We start from the raw sequence: 19,129 nt of genomic DNA, 5'->3' as shown, positions 1-19,129 counted from the left end.
ATGAAAGAATAACTTGCGCCTGCACTCCCCCCGGCTTTACTGTTAAAATTGTTAATCCTTATCGGCAAGACCGAACAAGTAGGCAATGCACCCGTAATGAAACAGAGAACTTTGCACCTAAACTTTGATGACAATCCATAAATGCCCTTTGTTAATTCATTGCCAACCCATCTGGCTGTGCTGCTGCACGCCTACATTACAGGCAATAAGGGAAAAGCTAAAAATCATACTTCTGCATAATGCGTGAGAAGAATACACTGCCGTTTCCACCAAAAAACAAAAATGATTACTGCACAACCGGCCAATGCCTGTATACATTAATAAACCTACTCTTGATGGCAGAAATGTCGAGGTCAACTCAACAATCTGTCAACCCCTCTAGCCAACTAAAATATCGAAAATGAAACCATGAATACACATGCTGTATTCCTAGATTAGGATCTAACTACCTAGACCCAGCCAACTCTTTCCTTGAATCACTGCCACAAGATCGAGAAACCACTTTCAGTACTACTGAGAAAATTTTCGCGACACGACAAGAAGTTTTTTTAAAAATAGGATGTGCTGGCCACTAAAGTTTGCGACAACACACTCCAAGCACCCACACCACCTCCAGGGGGTATAAGCGGATATATGTGAACATTGTGCATCTCATGAATCCACCATTTCATCCTGTATCTCATTGGGTGCAATTAGACCAGGAATAGAACGCATCCGCTGACGCTCCCTCTCTATCTGAGCAGCTGCTTCCTCAGCATAAAGGTCCTTATTGTCCTGCAGGAAAAGTGAAGAATCTGAGTCAACTGGTAGAAAAAACAGTTACATACAAGGAAAAAAGAAGGAAGACCAAGATAATAAACTAAGCCCAGAACTCATAAAGAAGCAATTCAGCTTATATCAAGCTTCTGAAAGGGGGGAAAAACTAATGACACTTGTTTAACTTTTTAACATTCGGAAAAAAGAAAATCTGGTCATTCTTTTTCACAAACTTCTTTTCTGTTTTTTTTTTTTTTTTCAGAAACTTTTTCCCAAGTCAACCAACAGGCTCAGATCTGAGCTAGCAAATTGCCAGGAATTCACAATATGACCAATATCTGTAAATAAGACGTGGTAAAGCCCAATATCAGATGCTAATTCAAAGTTCTTATGACATGTATTCCTCTATTTAAGTACATAAGTTTGAGGACACAGTGTAGAAAAAATAGCACACAATTTGATGTGGAACTCACAACATGACCATAGTTGCAATCTATAACAAAATAAGGCATGCTAAGGACACAATATAATTCATCAGAACCATGACAAATTTCTTAGTCCCTGTGTTCCATTTAAATAGTCCCTCTGCGACCTGGCATAAATGCTAAACATAGTTTCTTCGCTTTCTTTTTGGTAGTCGAACATAGAGTCAGGTTCCGAAGGAAGCGTGTATGCGCTTAGCCCCCTCGCTCATGAAACGACTCTAAGCCAAAGAGACGGTCTATGGCGCTACCCCTATCCAGTCATGGGCAGCGTGACGAAGAACGAGACATCATCCCAGCAAAGCCTACCAAAAGGGTGGCTAGACGGTAAGACCCCGTGCACCTTACCTATAGCTTCGCAGTGACAACCTTAATCGAACGCTCTATTAGTGGTCGACTGCCACCTTTCCTCTTTGGATTCTCTGTTCCCTCGAAAGAAACATCGATCGTCCTTACCATTTCAGTCCCCACCCTCAAGTGAGAAGGATATTCTGTTGCTATCGACTCTAGTAATATTATTCATTCGTATCCCTCAATCAAGCAAGCGAAGGGGGCTACCTCCTTTTCAGTCGCCCTCTCCCCGTCCCTTACTCATTTTTTGAAAGCCGTCATCCTGGATTTTCTTTCCGCATGCCGGGGAAAGTACCTCACCCTCACCTACTCTTGGAAAGATAGAATATCACCGCGTAAACATAACATTACATTAAGTTACGAATGTAACTCCCGAAGGATCGACAACTTGAAACTTCTTTCACATATTTTGGAGAAAACGAGAAAAATCGGGTTATGATTAGATTAGAAGAGGGTCCTATAACATTTATGACCCAAAAAGAAGTAATGACAATCTATTAGGGTATGCCGGAGCATGCACAAACGGGGAGAGGGTAGAGAATAGACGACCTCCACACACCCATCCCAAACAAACCAAGAAAGCTTGGAACGAATGGTCTACTAGTAACACTAACCTGAGCAGAGAATTCTTTTGATTGTATAAGGAAGTCCCTTATGTGATTCTTGAATGTGGGAAGGTCATTTGTTGACTCAAATAGCCCACTGACAAATTGAGTCACCTGGAAAAAGAGTAAACCATTTACTAACAGCTAAGAAAAATATATACGAACTAGCATGGAAACTATCATGTAAAATTATGGTCATACCTCAGCTGATGTCATGTTGGGGAAGGATGTACTAAGAAGCTTAATGGTGTATTCACGAACAAATGCAGAATTATTTGGATATGGACAAGGCACTGTCGATGCATCCCATAGAGGCTCAGTCAACATGTCCACCTGAAATAATAGCACTATGTAATACCAAATACTACTACAAATAGGAAAACCAATCTGTTAGGTACACATACCAGGCAAAACAAATGCTGTAGTACCAACACATGCAATTTAAACCCAGGCTTATGAAACGTGTCTGTTAGAACAGCAAAAATTTCTTGCTCAATCGTCAAATAGTAAGTCCTATAAAACTGGTTAGCAAACTCGGAAGCCTGCCACGAGAGAAGACACTGTTAAACCTCCATCACATATAATGAACAATCAATCTGATGACCAACAACAAAGAATCACCTGAAAATTTTTCAGCATTTCCAGCAAGAGATTAAGCCCAGTTTCAGCAATGTTCCTCTCAGTGTGCCGAAACGCCCATATTATAGAATCCATTACAAGTTTTAATTGCTGATCAAAAATCAAGAGAAAATGAAGTTCTATCATAAGCTCATCCAGACATTTAAAATAAAGATAAAAGCCAAATAAGTAGAACTCCGGAGGACTGCAAGCTTCGTAAACTAGAATTGGGGGTCCACAAATTACAGCAAGAGAGAAAAAATACATACCTCACTCGACAGCCGTATTAAAGCAGGAAAACAATGTGTAGCAATTGCACGAAGTAATGAAAAGAACTTGAGCCGATGTTCCGGATAATCTTCAAAGTTTTTTGTGATCATCTGTAGCACATAAAACGAATTCGTAAAATAGATCATGTGTAATCCAGTGTTTAACTTGCCAAATGTTTCTTAAAGTAACCAAATTATCTCAAAACATATTACAGTCCATTGTTGTGTCACCCCGGATAGGGCATGAAACAACCTCTCTACCTGTTAAAACTACTTGAGAGGGTTGCCTCTATGAAAACCATGATAATGAATGCAGAGGTACAGACTCCAAAAACAGAAACAAACACATCAATGAAGAAATGGGATAAAGAATTCGCAATCAAATAAATGAGGATAGTAAATAGTATCACCAAATTAATGCCTTAAAACAAATAACATCTACAACCTTCGTGAGAAGATGGAGCTATGCAGCATTACTGAAATAGGAACCGTCCTTTATCAAACAAGTACTTTATGTAAGAATTCTTTTAGATACATAACGCGAGCATGACGTTTGTGACAGAGGAATAGTTGGTGTAATGTTGGGATGAATCAATACAGAAGAAGCTATATATAAAGTTATTAAACAACTAACCTAGAGAATAGAAGTTAACTTGGAAAAAGGGGAGAGGGGGACTAACCTCAAGAGTACACTGGAAAGCAGCTTCAAATATTCGAGGGACATCCTCGATCATAGCAACCTTGTACCTAACAAGAAAAATGTTATATATACAAGTAGATGTACCATGAACTATGAACAAAATGGTGCATAACAGAAATGCATGGAGCAGACAATTTATGATTTCAGTTGTGCTGAATGCCAGAGTTGGGGGTTGAAGGTCACTAGCTTACTTGTTTATAATTGTAGCGAAAAGAGAGAGGACTTCAGATTCCCTAGCATCAGGGACATTCCTTGCATAGTCACCTAAAACTGGGTCCATCATTGGTGGCACAAATTGTTTCCCGATGTGGGGTTGATCTTCGGCCTTGTCCAAAAATGTTTCAATAAGCTTTAATGTTTCCCTTTTTACCGAGCTGTCACACATCACACGTGTAAGTAGATTCACCTTAAGCTGGCAAGAAAAAGAAAAAATCAAAACAGGAACCTACCGTAAGAGTTTCACAATGGATGTCTTAGAAGCAAAGGGCCCTCCTTGTGCAATGCTTGTAGATATAAGCTCACTGTACATTCTGCAACAAAAATGGTTCACATCTAAAATTCACAAAAGCCCAATAAATGCCGAAAAGCGGGAATGTAATGGCATCGATGACAACCTACACACCAATTACATACGATCAAGTTATAATAACGAGGCATCTAAACATTCAGAAAAAAAAAAATCAAACAAAGAAGGAAACTATGATTACCCATACCTATAAACATTGAGCATGTCCAAAAAGATCAGAGAAATTTGAGGTAAGAAATAAGTTCCGAGTGAGCTAGCAGCACTAGTATTTGTCTGCAAGGCAAAAAATTCACAAAAACCTCAAGTTCAGAAAGGAGAATTTGAATGCAAACGGGAGTGCTGAGTAGGATTAACATTGTAGAAAAAATAGGACACAAAGACTGATTGCCAAAACTCCGTGATCCCAGCACAAAAGGTAGCCACATGATTCAGTTAATGTTTGAAATGATAAACAAATTGTAAAATATTGATTTACGAATAATATTTCACAATTTGCAAACAACATGTATATCCGAATGTCTACCAAGTTATGAAAAAATATAAAAGGAACATAGAATACTAATGAGAAACCTGCATCGAGAACCCCAGACATAGTGCAGGTAGCTTGTGCTAACAAATCCTAGCTAATGTCCAGTCATAATGACATGATAGCCGTACTAAATTTTGCGACTACATAGTATTCAAGGTAGAAAAACTGTAACATGTGGTTAAACATGAATTGGCTTCTTCCTTGCCCTAGCAAGCAAGCAAGTATTTGTGAAAAACCTCCAGTAAGAAGAAAAAGAAGGCGGGAAAAAGGCCCTAGAAAACCGTGAGGGAATGCCGACCAGCTGGCATAGACAGAATTTTGAGCAAGCGATGTTATCATTTGACAAAATGAACACATGATTAAATTATTGTAACATGATCATATTAAAAAAAACGCCATTTAAATACATTAACATATTTTCCCTTGATGACAATATTTAAAATTTCTAAAAGCAAACGTTGAAGTTGGTGTATATACCAAGGTAATGTCCTTAATTATTGATGGAAAACTCTCTCTCTCTCTCTGTATATATATATATAGAGAGAGAGAGAGAGTTACGCGCGCACATACATATATTAAAAGTTTTAGCTTGTTCACCAAATTAGCATCGAGATAGTGTTATTAACTGGTAAAAGAGCCTTGAAACAGTGTTGCTCTTAAACTTAATTTTAAAGGAGAAAAACATCCTTGACATTTTGTTTTTATTAAATGATAAGATATTACAAAAAAGTGTGTGCCAAATTACATGCAAATCAGTCCCTTTACATCACTGTAGGAAGTTGAGGAAATCTAACATTCTATCTACTGTATTAACATCTACTAGTCTACACACCAAAAATTCAAAGACACGCATTTATATTTCAATATATGTATATTTTCACATTTTCGTTCGAAACGTTGTTGGTTTCTTTTCTTCCATGTTACCGCCAAGAATGCATATCTGACAGTTGCTGACATTCGCTATTATACTATGTTTTTCTTCACATACCATTTATCTACCTATACTTAATGTAATTATTTGACGCAGCATTGGATATAAAAGGTAACCTGCAATATATTTAGAACAGCTCGAATAACATCTTGATCTTTCAGGTAGTCCACACTTTGTCGTGCTTGTCCTATAATTTCATTCCATCTCTGTAAAAATTAAATGTTCATAAGCCACAATAATACACAAAAGACAGATAATTGTTCTGAGAAGGTACACAGAAGACAGATATTAGTACACAAAAAAAGACACCTAAACAAATAAAGTAATAGATAGCATCTAAATACATCTAATCTAGACCATATGTTAGTAGCAGATTACCTGATTTGGAAGCTCCATCAACCTCTGCAGATACTCATCTCTTTTTTGGGGATCAGGTTCTGCTTGTATCATTTGACCAACCTAGTAAATGACACAGAAACCCTTTCAGTATATAAAAGATTAAGTACTACTCACCAGTTTCTTCTTTTCAAGTTTGTTTCAAAATGAATGAAATGTTTCTATATTTTTGGAAAGACCTCAAAACTTAACCATTTCGTTATACCCTTTAGTGAATTTTAGTATATACCAAAAGTTTTTCATTTTAAAATTTACTGCCCATTCAAATACTGCCATATCGAATATAGCAGACGCAATTTAAAATACCTAAAGAAACGCGTAAAAACAGATGAAATTTATTCATTAGGACAAAAAACCTACAGATTCGTAGAAGGTATGAATCTGGTGAGGATGTAAATCTGCAATAGTTGTGGGGAGAGTGGTTAAAAGTTCGGAGACAAATGGCTCGTTTTCTCCAACCTGAGAAACAAGGAACAGTACCAGATCAAAGTTCAGTCAGTTTTCCACCATTGTATCTTGAAAAAAAACTGATGATGTTGACAAACAATTCCATTACCTGTACTACAACAAACTTGCGCTTGCATTTTTGAACAATTTTCAAAAACGTATCACAGGCCATATCCTAGAGAAAAGAGACAGAAGGTCCTCAGTAACAGGAAAGATGCCACCACAATGAACCACAGCATATAAGCACAAGAAGATTATTGATTGCAATACAGTGTTCTAGGCCATAATCAGGGACCTTGTTCCTGATACCACATGGCATTATTCCTTAAGACTTCACAATAAAATCACCAAATGATCACCAGTTGTATGCACCACAACAATTGGCAATATGTGAACCAACCACACAGCAACTAGAGGTAAAGCCAAATCCGACAAGGATAAATAGTAAAACAGCAGCTGAAAGTTAAAAATCATTAAGTAGTAACCTGCACTCCAGGATGTGTTTCATGCATGAACTCGAACAATTTGTTCACAACAGTCTTCAAGAACTTCCAATGAGCTCTCAAAAACCTAGGATATTGCCCAACCACGTACCTGGCAGTTAATTAAACCAAGTTGTGACTACGTTTCTTGATTAAAAGAAAAACAAATACAATCAACAATGTGGACAAGATCAGATTTGCGATTTTTAGAGAGAAAGGTAATTGTAAGACAACAAATAACGTTGAATTAGATTTCTAATCACTATGCACTGGAAAACTTTTGGCAAAGAAAATAAAAATTGGCAGCCCACAATGACATCACATTCATACATTATATTACTTGCAATTACAGCTTTGTTGTCTTTTCCTTTCGTAATTTCACATAGGTTTAGCAAATCGCGTATCACCATGACCAGAAATCTGTTCTCCTGTCAACATAAACAGAAGGGAAAATGTGAATAAGCAAGATCTTAGCATTCAAATGATACAAAAGATCTTTTGTTGTATAGCCCGGTTTATGGCAAGTAAATAAAGAAGCGCATAGAAAAGGACAAAGACAAAGCAAACTTCAGTTTTAAATGACGGCATGAAACAGCACAGTTAGGATGTTCACTTGAATCATGAAAGCAAGAAAGTTGTATAACTAAAATACGCTGTAGTGGAACCATTTAATTTGAATGAAGGAGAGCAAGAAAGTTGCACAACCAAACTAGTATAAACATACCTGCTCCTCCACCATCGACCCAGATATGGAACCAATTGCCCAACACAATGTATTTAGATTGTTCCACGACCAGTCCTCACCATTGAGTTGGTTGCTAAGTTTCTTCAGCATCTGGAGTGATAAAAGAATATGAAAACAACATTGACCCTCGAGAAATAGCTGTTGTGCACCGTGAAAATTTTTTGTCCAAAACACCGTGTAAACAACAACAACATCATCATACCCAGTGTATTCCCACAATGCTGGGGAAGGTAAAGTGTATGCAGTCCATACCACTACCTCGGATGAAGTAGAGAGATTGTTTGCGATAGACACACGACTCAGGACCCAAAACACAATGTCAATGAAAAGAAATAGTCGCTAACGACACTCAATCGCAAATAAAAATTCACCAAGCAAGAAGCAATTAGCAACTGCACTTCGAAGTATGCTAAAGACGAATAAATGAACAGCTCAATGATAACTAGGTCGCTGAAATATATAACAAATTGGAATTGGCCAAAAGACAAATGAAATTGCTAAGACCTTTAACGTAGCAAGTAAGTATAGAATCATTATCGCAGCTAATTCTTCAACAGATCAGGAATTTATGCATTTAAGAGCTCTCCAGCAATTACCCATACACTGACCAATTATTGAGATCAAACCACCTATTAAAGTAGACTTGTTGATGCCATTAAGCCATCCAAGGCAAGTACGATATATAAAAATAAAACGATACGAGCTTAAAGAAAATATAGTATACAGCTTCAACTACATTTATTCAAGTCACATCAAAGTTCATGGCATTAAAGTGCACCTGCTTTTCTGTGTCGTCATGATCAAGATGTGACAGGTAGATCAAAGTTTCCCTCATGATCTGCAACATTAAACATCATTAAACACGTGAAAAACAGGATTCTACATTGCACAACAAGAATCAGGCAAAGTGCATTTTGCCGAATGCAACATGCATCTCTTATTTTACTCCAACCCATGAAGAGAAAAAGAATGTCAATCAAATGCAACCAGGTTATTCTGTAACAACTAAAAAGATAGATACCTTGTATTGCACAAGGACGTCATTGTCCTTCATCGTTTCACGGACAATGTTCCCATTTTCATCTTCAACGATGAGAACCTCTTCAGGTTTTGCCATGCGAGATATCATAAGTAACCTCAACTTGGACATTGGACCAGCATAAAGTTGTCTCCTCTGCATAATTTGCGCCCCAAGACCATCAGCCATGCCAGAAAGCAGTGGCATCTGCTTAATTAACACAAACACTTGCACATGAGCAGCTTGGTTTGGGAGAGTTCAAGGCAAAAAGGATCCAGGTGCCTTGTCATACCTGAAGCCCCATCATATTTGCAGCCACTGCAGGATTATCTAGATTATGATGTGCTGCTTCAAACAGCTCAAGAACTAAGGAATTCCAGTAGTCCAAACAAACCTGCCAAACCACACTTTAGCAATCAAACACTTCAAAGAAAGTCAATGAATCACGAACAAACCCTAGAACAATACCTTAAAAACCTCTGTATCATCCACATACGAGATATTGATAAGATACTCAAGTCCCAACAGGAGGGCACTTATATTCTCTTGTGATGATTCTAGCACACGAATATGAGACTGCATACGAAGTAGCTTGTAAGAGACAATGCTGACTACTATTTCCAAAACCATATTGTCAATACACAAATTCAAAGTAAAGGTCCTCATGTCGTAAACACAAAGTAAAGAAGCTTGCCTTAAAAAATGACGTAAAAAACAGAGCCAGATTTTGAATGAATGCCTGGATAAAGGAAAGACAAACATGAGTTTACAAGTGAATAACAACAATAAACTAACAATTCACTGTCTCAAACAAACCTGCTCTTCATTGCTTCCATTTGCATAGGCCTCGGGAATGTTTGTGTTGGGAGGAAGAACACTCTGGATGTGAAGAAAAACCATCAGATAATGAGCACAACAGCACATAGATAATTAGCTGAACAATGAGGTATAACTAAACAACCTATATCAACAACACTAACACCTAGGATGGCAGATGAATTCAGCTGCAAGTTTAGACATTTTGCTTAAGCAACTGAGTCTGCAGCGAAACTGCATCTCATATATCAAAGTAATTGTATCCTTCAGCAAAGTGAACATTATATTTTGCTAAATCGAAGGCAAACTAGATTCTGCTGAAGGACAAAGCCGACGAACAAAAGTATCTAGACAAGACTAGTATGAGCAATTTAAAGAGGGCCTCAGTTCTGTCAACGAGAGAGCATAAACTAGTCTAATAAGACATACCTCCCTTGCTTTAACCATTGTCCTAGAGAATATTTAAGGATTTCACATATCTCCTACTCAGATTATACAACTTTTTTGATAAGTAATGGTTTCATGGATGTTCCGAGACAGCCCGGCTTACAAGTGTTGAAAAAATTAATAAAACCTAGAACAAAAATACAGTTCACCACGGACAACCAAATTATCCAACTTTCCCATGTATATCAATATTGTCCACTATTATCAGAGACCAAAATTTTCTCTTTGCAGTATGACAGTGATTGAAGGGCGGGCTTGGCTCAGCGGTAAGCTTGCTTACCGTGGTGTGCCAGATCCTGGGTTCGAATCAGCCCTTCAGCGAAGCTGGGGTGAGGCTGCCTAGACATCCCTTCCCCGACACCCACAGAGTGGGTATGAACCGGGCCGACCCTTTGCAGTATGACAGTGATTGAACGATCTCCACAAAGGTTTTCACAAGACTACCATTCGCCTTTAGAATATTCAAATAAAAAAAATTATCCATTCATTCGACACAAGGTCAACTAGCAACCCTCGAATCCCATAGGAAAAGAAAAACAATAGAAATATTTGGCTAAACTGCTAAAGAAAATACACAGTAATCACAAAGGATGTGGTTATAGTTATACACAAAAAAGCAGAAAAAGACACTTCCTGTCACAAATTCATACAACCATTCAAAAATTGATACATAGAGAAGGTTTGGTAATTCTTCTAATAACTTCTACCAATGTGTAGACCAAGCAACCAATTCTAAGGTAAAATTCTCTTAAGGCTCAATTGAAAAACAAAGAGAAGGGTAGCCTAGCTTCGGAGTAGAGACAAAAAGCCTAACCATGCTGAAAAATACATTTCCACTGTTAACTGTTGACACTGTTGAGAGAGAATCTAGATACAGCAATACAAAGATATAATTAAGAACCATAGACTGATTTCATCTACCGTACAGTCTTGAACCAACTAAAAAAAAAAGAATAAAACAACATCAAGAACTAATTCAGCTCACCTGCAACTGCACCATGAATATGGTGTACATCTTGACAAACTGTGCATTATAAAAATCTCCAAAATTAAGGGCAGCAACCTGTCATTGACACAGAAACCAAGAACTATACTGAATCATTGTGGATCAATTTACCTGTTAAAACAAACTCTAGTAGAGTTCTTGCCATAATATACCTCTGTTAGACACTGAAGTGTGAGGTTGCGATAAGCTGGCACGGGGAAAAATTTAAGCAGGGTTTCCAACTGTAATATGAAGAGACACAAGTCAGGCAGCACTTCTCAAACACAATCTATATTGAAACAGAAAATTGTAGAACATGCTTCAATTAAAAAGATAAACAATAAGCAGCAGAGAAGTACAAACCAGTGTTGATTCAAAAATATAGCCTAGTGGAATCCATGAAAGGAAAGCATGTAGAGTAGCAAGCGTAGCCCTGATGAGCTCAGTTCTTTGCGATGCTGATAGGACATACAAGCATAGCTCATGGATGAGTTGGAACTCACTGTAAACAAAGGAACCAATGTCTTAGACAGATAAAGTCTAAATTTATAGAAAGGAAAAATCGTATCTTACCATAATTAATATGTACGTAATGATTATATTAGAAGACCCTCTTCTTCAAAATTATAAAACGAGCTCTACAATCCATACAGTGTAGAGTCTTTTAATTCTCAAATCAAAACCGACTGATTTACTTAAGCATAGCAGAACTAACCAGAAAAATATTTCTGCGGAGCCCTCAAAATCTCACCAGTGATAACTCTTTACAACCTATTTTATTTTTTCAGAGAACAATTTACATCCTATTTTATCTAGCAACCAACCAAAGGGGACTTTATGCATTTCGGATTTCTCTATCATTTCCCTATTTCCACGTAATTCCTTCTCATCTATTCCTCAAATTCAAAATTTTTAACCAACGCCAGACTAAATGGTAAATGATATCTAGACTCTACTTAACATCAGTATGTCAAATGTAATATTTTGGTTATTCCATAAATCAAACAATCCCACGTTGAAAACATCCTATGTTAAGAATTAATCAGATCTGGAAATGTACCTGTTCAAAGACTGTTTGAGCTCCTTGATCTTTTGTTGAGTCATTTCACCCCTCGAGAAATCAAAAACCTCCTCACTGAGAAGCTGAAAACAATAGTTTCAAGTAATCAAGGTGTACTAATTATAATGTTTTCATTGTAAAATGGAAATGGAAATGAAAATATAGAGAAACCTTTAATATAGCCATGCAGTTTTCACATATCGTTTCGCTTGTCTTTGCAGCTGCAACTAAGTCAGGAATGAAGCTTCGCCATTTTGCTGGCCACTCGTGCTTCAAAATCTGAAAATATAAATGCCAAGAAAAATAAATTCTGCAAGACCTTCAACTTCATGTGTAACTAACTTGAGTCACAAACGATATCATCACTAGTAATCCCAGAGAGAGAAAAATAGGCTAGAGAGGGGGGGGCTGCTGAGGGCTCTGTGTGTGTATTTTCTCTTTAATAAAGCGAGTATTGTGGGCATTAAGAGTACCTGAACCAGTATTATGTTTAACTTGTTAATATACAGCCTTTCCCGCCGAAGAGATGCTTCATCACTGGAAAGCTGAGATCAATATAGGGTTAATAATGGCACAGTTAATAATATCCATGGAAACAAGAAACTCTATTCAAAGTCGAAAAAAGCTTAGAAAATGACAAGACTTGTGTAGTTATACCTTCACAATAACTTCAGAAATATAGTTTTTCATTCCATCTCGTTGTTCAACAGGCAATGCATTCCATCTATACTTTATTACACCTTCTAGAACCTGCAAGGTGAAGCTAGATATAACTAAATAAAAAGTCCCAAGCAAACAACGAAAAAGAGCTGAACCAAAACAACAGTCTTTTTATTTGGACACCTGTGCAATAAATGGCACCTCACAGCATCTCTATCATGTTAACACTCAAGACAAGAAACTTTAGCATTCTGTGCCACGCTATTTTCCAAAAACCAAAGTACTCTATTTAAACTTCCCAATTTTCAAAAAGGGTTACTATTTGGAAGGCCATCCCTCCCTCTTATCTCCAATGTCCAAGAATAATTCCTGAACTTAACTCTCAGGTTAAATCATGACATGTTAATACATGAATTACTTTTTTTCCCATGTACCAGTCCAAGTCACACTTGCCAAAGGAAAAATTAATCACAGTTTAACAGTAAGTTAAACAATCTCAATCCTAGTTAAGCACTGATACTATAAATAAACACACCAATCACAGTATAACAGTTAAACACCCTCAATCCCATTTAAACAGTGAAACTAAAATTGAATAAAAGGATCATCAATGCAAGTCCAGTATCACAAAGTACTGTAAAACTGACCTGCAAAGCAAAAAACTTAGTATTCAGGTTTTGTGTGCTCGATAGAATGTGAACCACTTGAAGCCACATATCTGGGTTATTTTGCAAATCACGCAAAACATGGTCCGCTGCAGCTCTCTGCAAAGCAATACATATAGTATATAATTAACAAATGACCAGAAGAACAGTGGAAGTATTTATAAAGCGAGGCATAATTGTTCGAAAAGGGGAATTATCAGCAGTGATGACATAGCAAGCCGATTGACAAGCTATATATATGATCCTTTGGGGCTAAGCAGTCATCTTTTGTTTATGCTCTATAGTTGTTCATCACAATAGTTCCCTTTCATCCACAAAAATTTTGATCTATAATCTACATTTTTAATGCGGAACCAGAAATGCTTGAGATTTCCTTTCTTTTGATTCTAGCAGGAAATCGGGAGTCCTCATGAATATCCGGTTGCCAAAATAAAGCAGATGCAAAAATCACATTAAATACCAAATGGAAGTTTATATCGCTTACCACTATCATTATTTTTATAATTGTAATGTAATCAAGATGGATGTTTCTATGGCGTATCACTATCACTGTTACTGTTGCAATCCAGATGGAAGTTTCTATCGCTTACCGCTATCACTAATGTTACTGTGGTCCAGATAGAAGTTTCCATCGCTTAATCACTATCACTATTATTATTGTAATTGATTAACGCGATCATTATTGTTATTGTAATCCAGATGTAAGTTTCTATTGCTTATCGCTATCACGATTACTATTTGTAATCGCTTACCGCCATCATTATTGTTATTGTAATCCAGATCGAAGTTTCTATCGCTTATCACTATCACTACTACTATTGTTATCCAGATGGAAGTTCCTATCGGTTACAACTATCATTATTGTTATGGTAATCCAATCTTTGAAATATTATTGTAACTTGGCTAGCAATGAGAACAAAGATTTTGCGAGTTCCGGTCCTCAAACTAAATCCATTTTTGTTTATCAAACTGATTGTTATTCACTCTAAACGCTCATAAATGATACTTACCTTTTTAAGAGAAAAATCTGATGCTTACAAATTCACAGAATATAGACCCCGTTATTCAATTGGTAAATCTACATCTATATAAAGCATTCATGTGAGCCTCATAGATTGCAATAGACATCTTTTTTTAAGTGTTCTAGCAGCAATCTGGCATTATACACCAATGGGGAAACTAGTTAGGGTTGCTTATTGGGTGGATAATTATTCTTAATGATTTGGCTTATAAGATATCAGCTTTAGCCAACTATAAGATATCGGTTGGTACATTATCGGGTTAGTAACTATCAAGTTGTGTATTGGCTCAATCATTTCCAAAGAGGACCACAAGTCCATAAATCACCAGAAAGAAAGATAAACAGGTAGACATATAAAGAAATCAAAAGATCTAAAACAAGAAAAAATGAATAACAAGAAAGAAAAGATGAAGAATACCTTACCCACCAGCGAGAGAAAAGGATCAACCAAAGAAATTTTTACTAAGAAACAGCAAAAGTTCAAAACAGAAAGCAAGAAGATTTGCTTTGGTTTGATCAGTTTTTTGGAGCCACGTCTTGGTTTGATCAATTATAAGGAGGAGCATAACATTAAATTAGGCTTTAGAGTTAATAGTATGTAAAATATATATATACAGAGGTAAAAATGTAAGTAAAATAAATCTTAAACGGATAAGGGTTTACCCAATAAGGAAAGTAAGCAATCCGCCCCCGACCAATAAGCCATTAACTATAAAATTTTAATTCGTTCACCAACCGTTTATCCGATATCCCAATCCCAATGAGCCAATTTTGAAATTTGGCTCATCGGTTACTAGAGAACTGCTGAGTTAATTGTATATCCCTTTCGTTTTCTCTTTATCAACATAGCATGATTGAAAATGCTTCTAATGCTCCATTTCTACATAACTTCAAGATAGATGATGAAATTAAAATGCAGGAGACAACAGAGCAAGAACCGCCTACATCCAAAGCCCTCATTTTTCTTCATATGCAGGGTGAGGACAACACCCGCCCACCCCTCTTCCTGCAGACTTCTCTTACTCTTTTCCTTTTTTTAAAACATGTGGTCAGGGAAAAAAAGGGTAACATTTTTCATTCCAAGGTTCTGAAACTACGAATCCTTAGGAATAGGACGAACATTATAGATGGGGTAAGCAATGGAAATCCTTCAATCTCCCGAAAGTAAATGAAACTTCCTTTAAACCAATTAAAAACCAAATGTCGCACTTACAGCACAACAAAAAGTAATAAAATGCATCTTCGCCGAGCCGAATTTTTTCCTACATAGAACAGAACCATTCTATTCAACTAAACACAAGTGCGCACGCTTATAGCACCTATGGCATAACAAAAAAGCAACAAAATCCATCTCCGTTGTACCAATTTTTTTCCTACATATCACAAAACCATTCTATTAAACTAATTGCCGTACCAAGCCATCAACAACAAAAAAAAACGTAAATTAACCAGCAATTTTGAGCAAAATGAAGACAAATAGAAAACAAAGGCAAAATGTTCTTACCTCTTCCTTAGATCCAGTACCATAGAAAGCTGCAACAGTAGCATCAAGTAACGAAACATCAATAGGCTGACTCAAATCTCTAAGTTTCTCCGCCGCCATAGTTGAGAGAAACCAACAGACAGACACAGTGATAAACCCTAGCAAAATCTACGAAAGCACAGTAGAAGAGTAATAAAAACCCTAGAAACGCGAAACGCGAAATGGGAAAACCCTAGCAGAGAAAAACAAAAAGTGAGCGCTTAATAAAGAGGAGGTTTATTCAAAGATGTGGATTATGTAATAACAGAGAGTTTCTAGAAAGAGGCCAAAAAAAGACTAGCTTCAATTTCACGCAGAAAGAGTATAGAGAGACTAGAGAAGAGGAGTAAATAAATAATAAATAATAGTAATATAAATGTAGATATAGATTTAATTTAATATTTGTATTTAGTACTGCTACTAAATAAAGAAGGATTTTAGGAAGTTTTTTAAGAGTTTTTCCCTCCTATATCTTTCTTCTTTTTTTTAAAATGCGTGTGAGAGAGAGAGGGGAGCGTTGTCGTGTGTGTGTTTTTCGATTTTCATTTTTGTTTGTATTTTTAAGGTTAGTGAAAGATTGCATGTTGTAGGGTGCTGCTTTCATTGTTTGTATTAGAGTTTAATTAATTTGAATTTGTATATTATAGATTAATTTTATTTGTTAATAGAGGATGAAAAGATTGGTGTTTTTTTTTTTTTTTGTAATTATGGCTCGTCCGCTAATTTAGTATCGATATTTATACATATCTAGATATGCTATACTTGAGCCGAGAGGCATTTGATAACGGCCTCTCTACCTTTCTAAGACAGTGATAAGGTTTGTGCACACTTATCCTCCCTAAATTTCATTTGTGAGATTTTACTGATATATTGTGTTGTGAGCGTTGAGCTCAATCACATCCATCATAAGTCATAATTCATATTTGTCTGTCACGTGCTATCCTGCTTTTGATATATGAAAATTGGGAATGTGATGGTTTTTTTTGTTTTCGTTTTTTTCGTATTTCTTTTTCCTTGTTTTGGGGTGTATCTATCTAGTTCATAGTTCGAATTGTAAATTGATTATTAAAAATAACGTTTCCTTCGTTTCATTTTATGTGTCATCATTTTTTTTTTTGTCTGTTCTAAAAAGAATGACACATTTCCTTATTTGATAACTATAAGTAGTAGTTTGGCCATAAAAAATATTTTTTCGGGAGTTGGAGTTAGAGTTGAAGATGAAATTAGAGTTGGAGTTGTGTTTGGCCATTTCTTTTTTTAAAAAAAATTAGACTTTTGAAAAAACTTTTTAAAATATAATTTTATGCCCTTAACTTTTAAAAATTATCAAAATCACTCAACTACTAATTTATCTACTAACATACAACCAAATGTTGAGAAAATAATTTATATGTCTTCAATTGATAAAATAATTAACAACAAACTAATTATTATGACTGTTAATCTTTTAAAATTTGAATAAAAATATCACAAACGCGAGCTAAATAAGTTTATCTAACCATAATCGATTGAATAGAGAAAATATACTTGATAAATATGATCGATGGATATAAATATATTTTATATATTCTTAAATTTGTTGATGAAAATTCTTAACGACTTTCACTTGAGTTAATTATTTTAATGAATGTTATCTTCTTAAAAAATTTTACGGATGAATCATTTCTGAATAGATTAGTGCTAATTTTTTGCTTTTTCTTTATTGGTGATATTGATTTTTCTTGAATTTTTTTCTTTTGGTAAAGAGAACAAACTTTTGTTAAGCTAATTACCACACTCGTCTCTGTTGAAAATCCATAAAACCAAAATAAGGTAATCGTCAAAATATGGATCGTTACGTTATGTTTGATATGCGACTTTATTGACCACTTTTAAATAATTTATTAAAATCATCATAGCCATTACATGACATATACAGAAAATTAAAATGGCAAGAAAAAAATATTAAATTTTTCATTTTTAAGTAACATAATGTATGAGGCCTTATATTTCTATAATATAGTTCATTCAAAACAAAAGTTGATATATTTTCGTCATAGATTGTCATTTATTATTTTTTACTTCACGTTAGTAAATTTTGGTTAAAAGAAGAAAAAAAGATTAGAATATCTGTAACGATTAAAAATGATGTTGTACCATAGAAAACAAATAATGATTTTTTTCTTGTGGTTGGTTGTAGTTATAAGAGGGGTTTGTGTAAAAATTTAAAGATTAGGATTATATATAATAATAATGAAAGTGGAAAATGGAAGTGGAAAATTGTGAAAACAATAAAAAGTTATTTTCACTTTTTGAAATCCAACTCCGAAATCATTTTTCGAATTTTCATGGCCAAACACCACAATTTTCGGAAAAGTGAAAAAGAATCGAAAAAAAGAGAAAAATTTTTATGGCCAAACGGGCTCTAAATACACAATTTCACTTTTACTCTTATTGGTCTCACTTACAAGGCCCTACTTAATTAAAAATAAAAATAATACATTATTTTAGTAAAGGACAATTTGATTAAAAAAATATCAAGTTTTTACTTATTGGTGAAATGCTCTCCTGGATCCTTGTACTTATTCTTGTTTGTAAAGTGGACACTTATATCCAATCATTTGTCACCTAGACCCTTCAACCTATCAAAATCCAAAATTGTAAACACTTCCGATCATGTGTGGGGCTCACTCACCCTAGAAAAAATACCACTTTATATCCACATCACATAAATCAATGACATGACAGAATATCTCCATTAATTAAAATGTTGGATTATTAATCAATAATATTAAATAAAAAATAAAATAATAAAATAAATAATTATTTTTTAATATGAAATTCATCTCCATTATTATTTAAAAATCTTAAATAACAATTTACATAATATTGATTCGCAATCATAAAAATCTCGTAATTTATATCATAAAATCAAAAACTTCAAAAATGAAGACGAGACTTTGACATGAGATTTTGCTTATCTATCATATAATCAAAAATTTCAACAATAAAAAAAAATCTTTGTCATTAAATAAAAAATAATAATAAACTATTTTTTAAAAAATAAAATTCATCTCCATAATTAGTTAAAATTTTAAAACAACAATTTATATCATATT

The 19,129-nt window shown here is 35.2% G+C and overlaps 1 protein-coding gene across 1 annotated transcript; it reads right to left on the bottom strand.

The window, feature by feature from the left end:
- Positions 1 to 213: 213 nt before the first annotated feature.
- Positions 214 to 16,374, bottom strand: LOC107862951 (protein EXPORTIN 1A). The gene is made up of 32 exons (XM_016708669.2): positions 16,014 to 16,374; positions 13,471 to 13,587; positions 12,821 to 12,913; positions 12,637 to 12,708; positions 12,335 to 12,442; positions 12,164 to 12,246; positions 11,467 to 11,605; positions 11,277 to 11,345; positions 11,104 to 11,181; positions 9,672 to 9,734; positions 9,550 to 9,594; positions 9,324 to 9,431; positions 9,148 to 9,249; positions 8,859 to 9,062; positions 8,616 to 8,675; positions 7,817 to 7,927; positions 7,423 to 7,520; positions 7,096 to 7,204; positions 6,720 to 6,785; positions 6,524 to 6,622; positions 6,146 to 6,226; positions 5,884 to 5,973; positions 4,495 to 4,580; positions 4,231 to 4,311; positions 3,973 to 4,155; positions 3,762 to 3,828; positions 3,082 to 3,192; positions 2,816 to 2,923; positions 2,599 to 2,736; positions 2,396 to 2,527; positions 2,204 to 2,308; positions 214 to 774 (listed from the first exon to the last, which is right to left on the bottom strand). Exons 1-32 carry the CDS (start codon positions 16,110 to 16,112, stop codon positions 652 to 654), a joined length of 3,228 nt encoding a protein of 1,075 aa, XP_016564155.1. The 5' UTR covers positions 16,113 to 16,374; the 3' UTR covers positions 214 to 651.
- Between the last annotated feature and the right edge of the window lie 2,755 nt (positions 16,375 to 19,129).

This window comes from Capsicum annuum, chromosome 3 (genome assembly GCF_002878395.1).
Source record: "Capsicum annuum cultivar UCD-10X-F1 chromosome 3, UCD10Xv1.1, whole genome shotgun sequence".
NCBI lineage: Eukaryota > Viridiplantae > Streptophyta > Magnoliopsida > Solanales > Solanaceae > Capsicum > Capsicum annuum.
The sequence above is the reverse complement of the archived record's forward strand: the minus strand, read 5'-3'. Positions and strand labels throughout refer to the sequence as shown.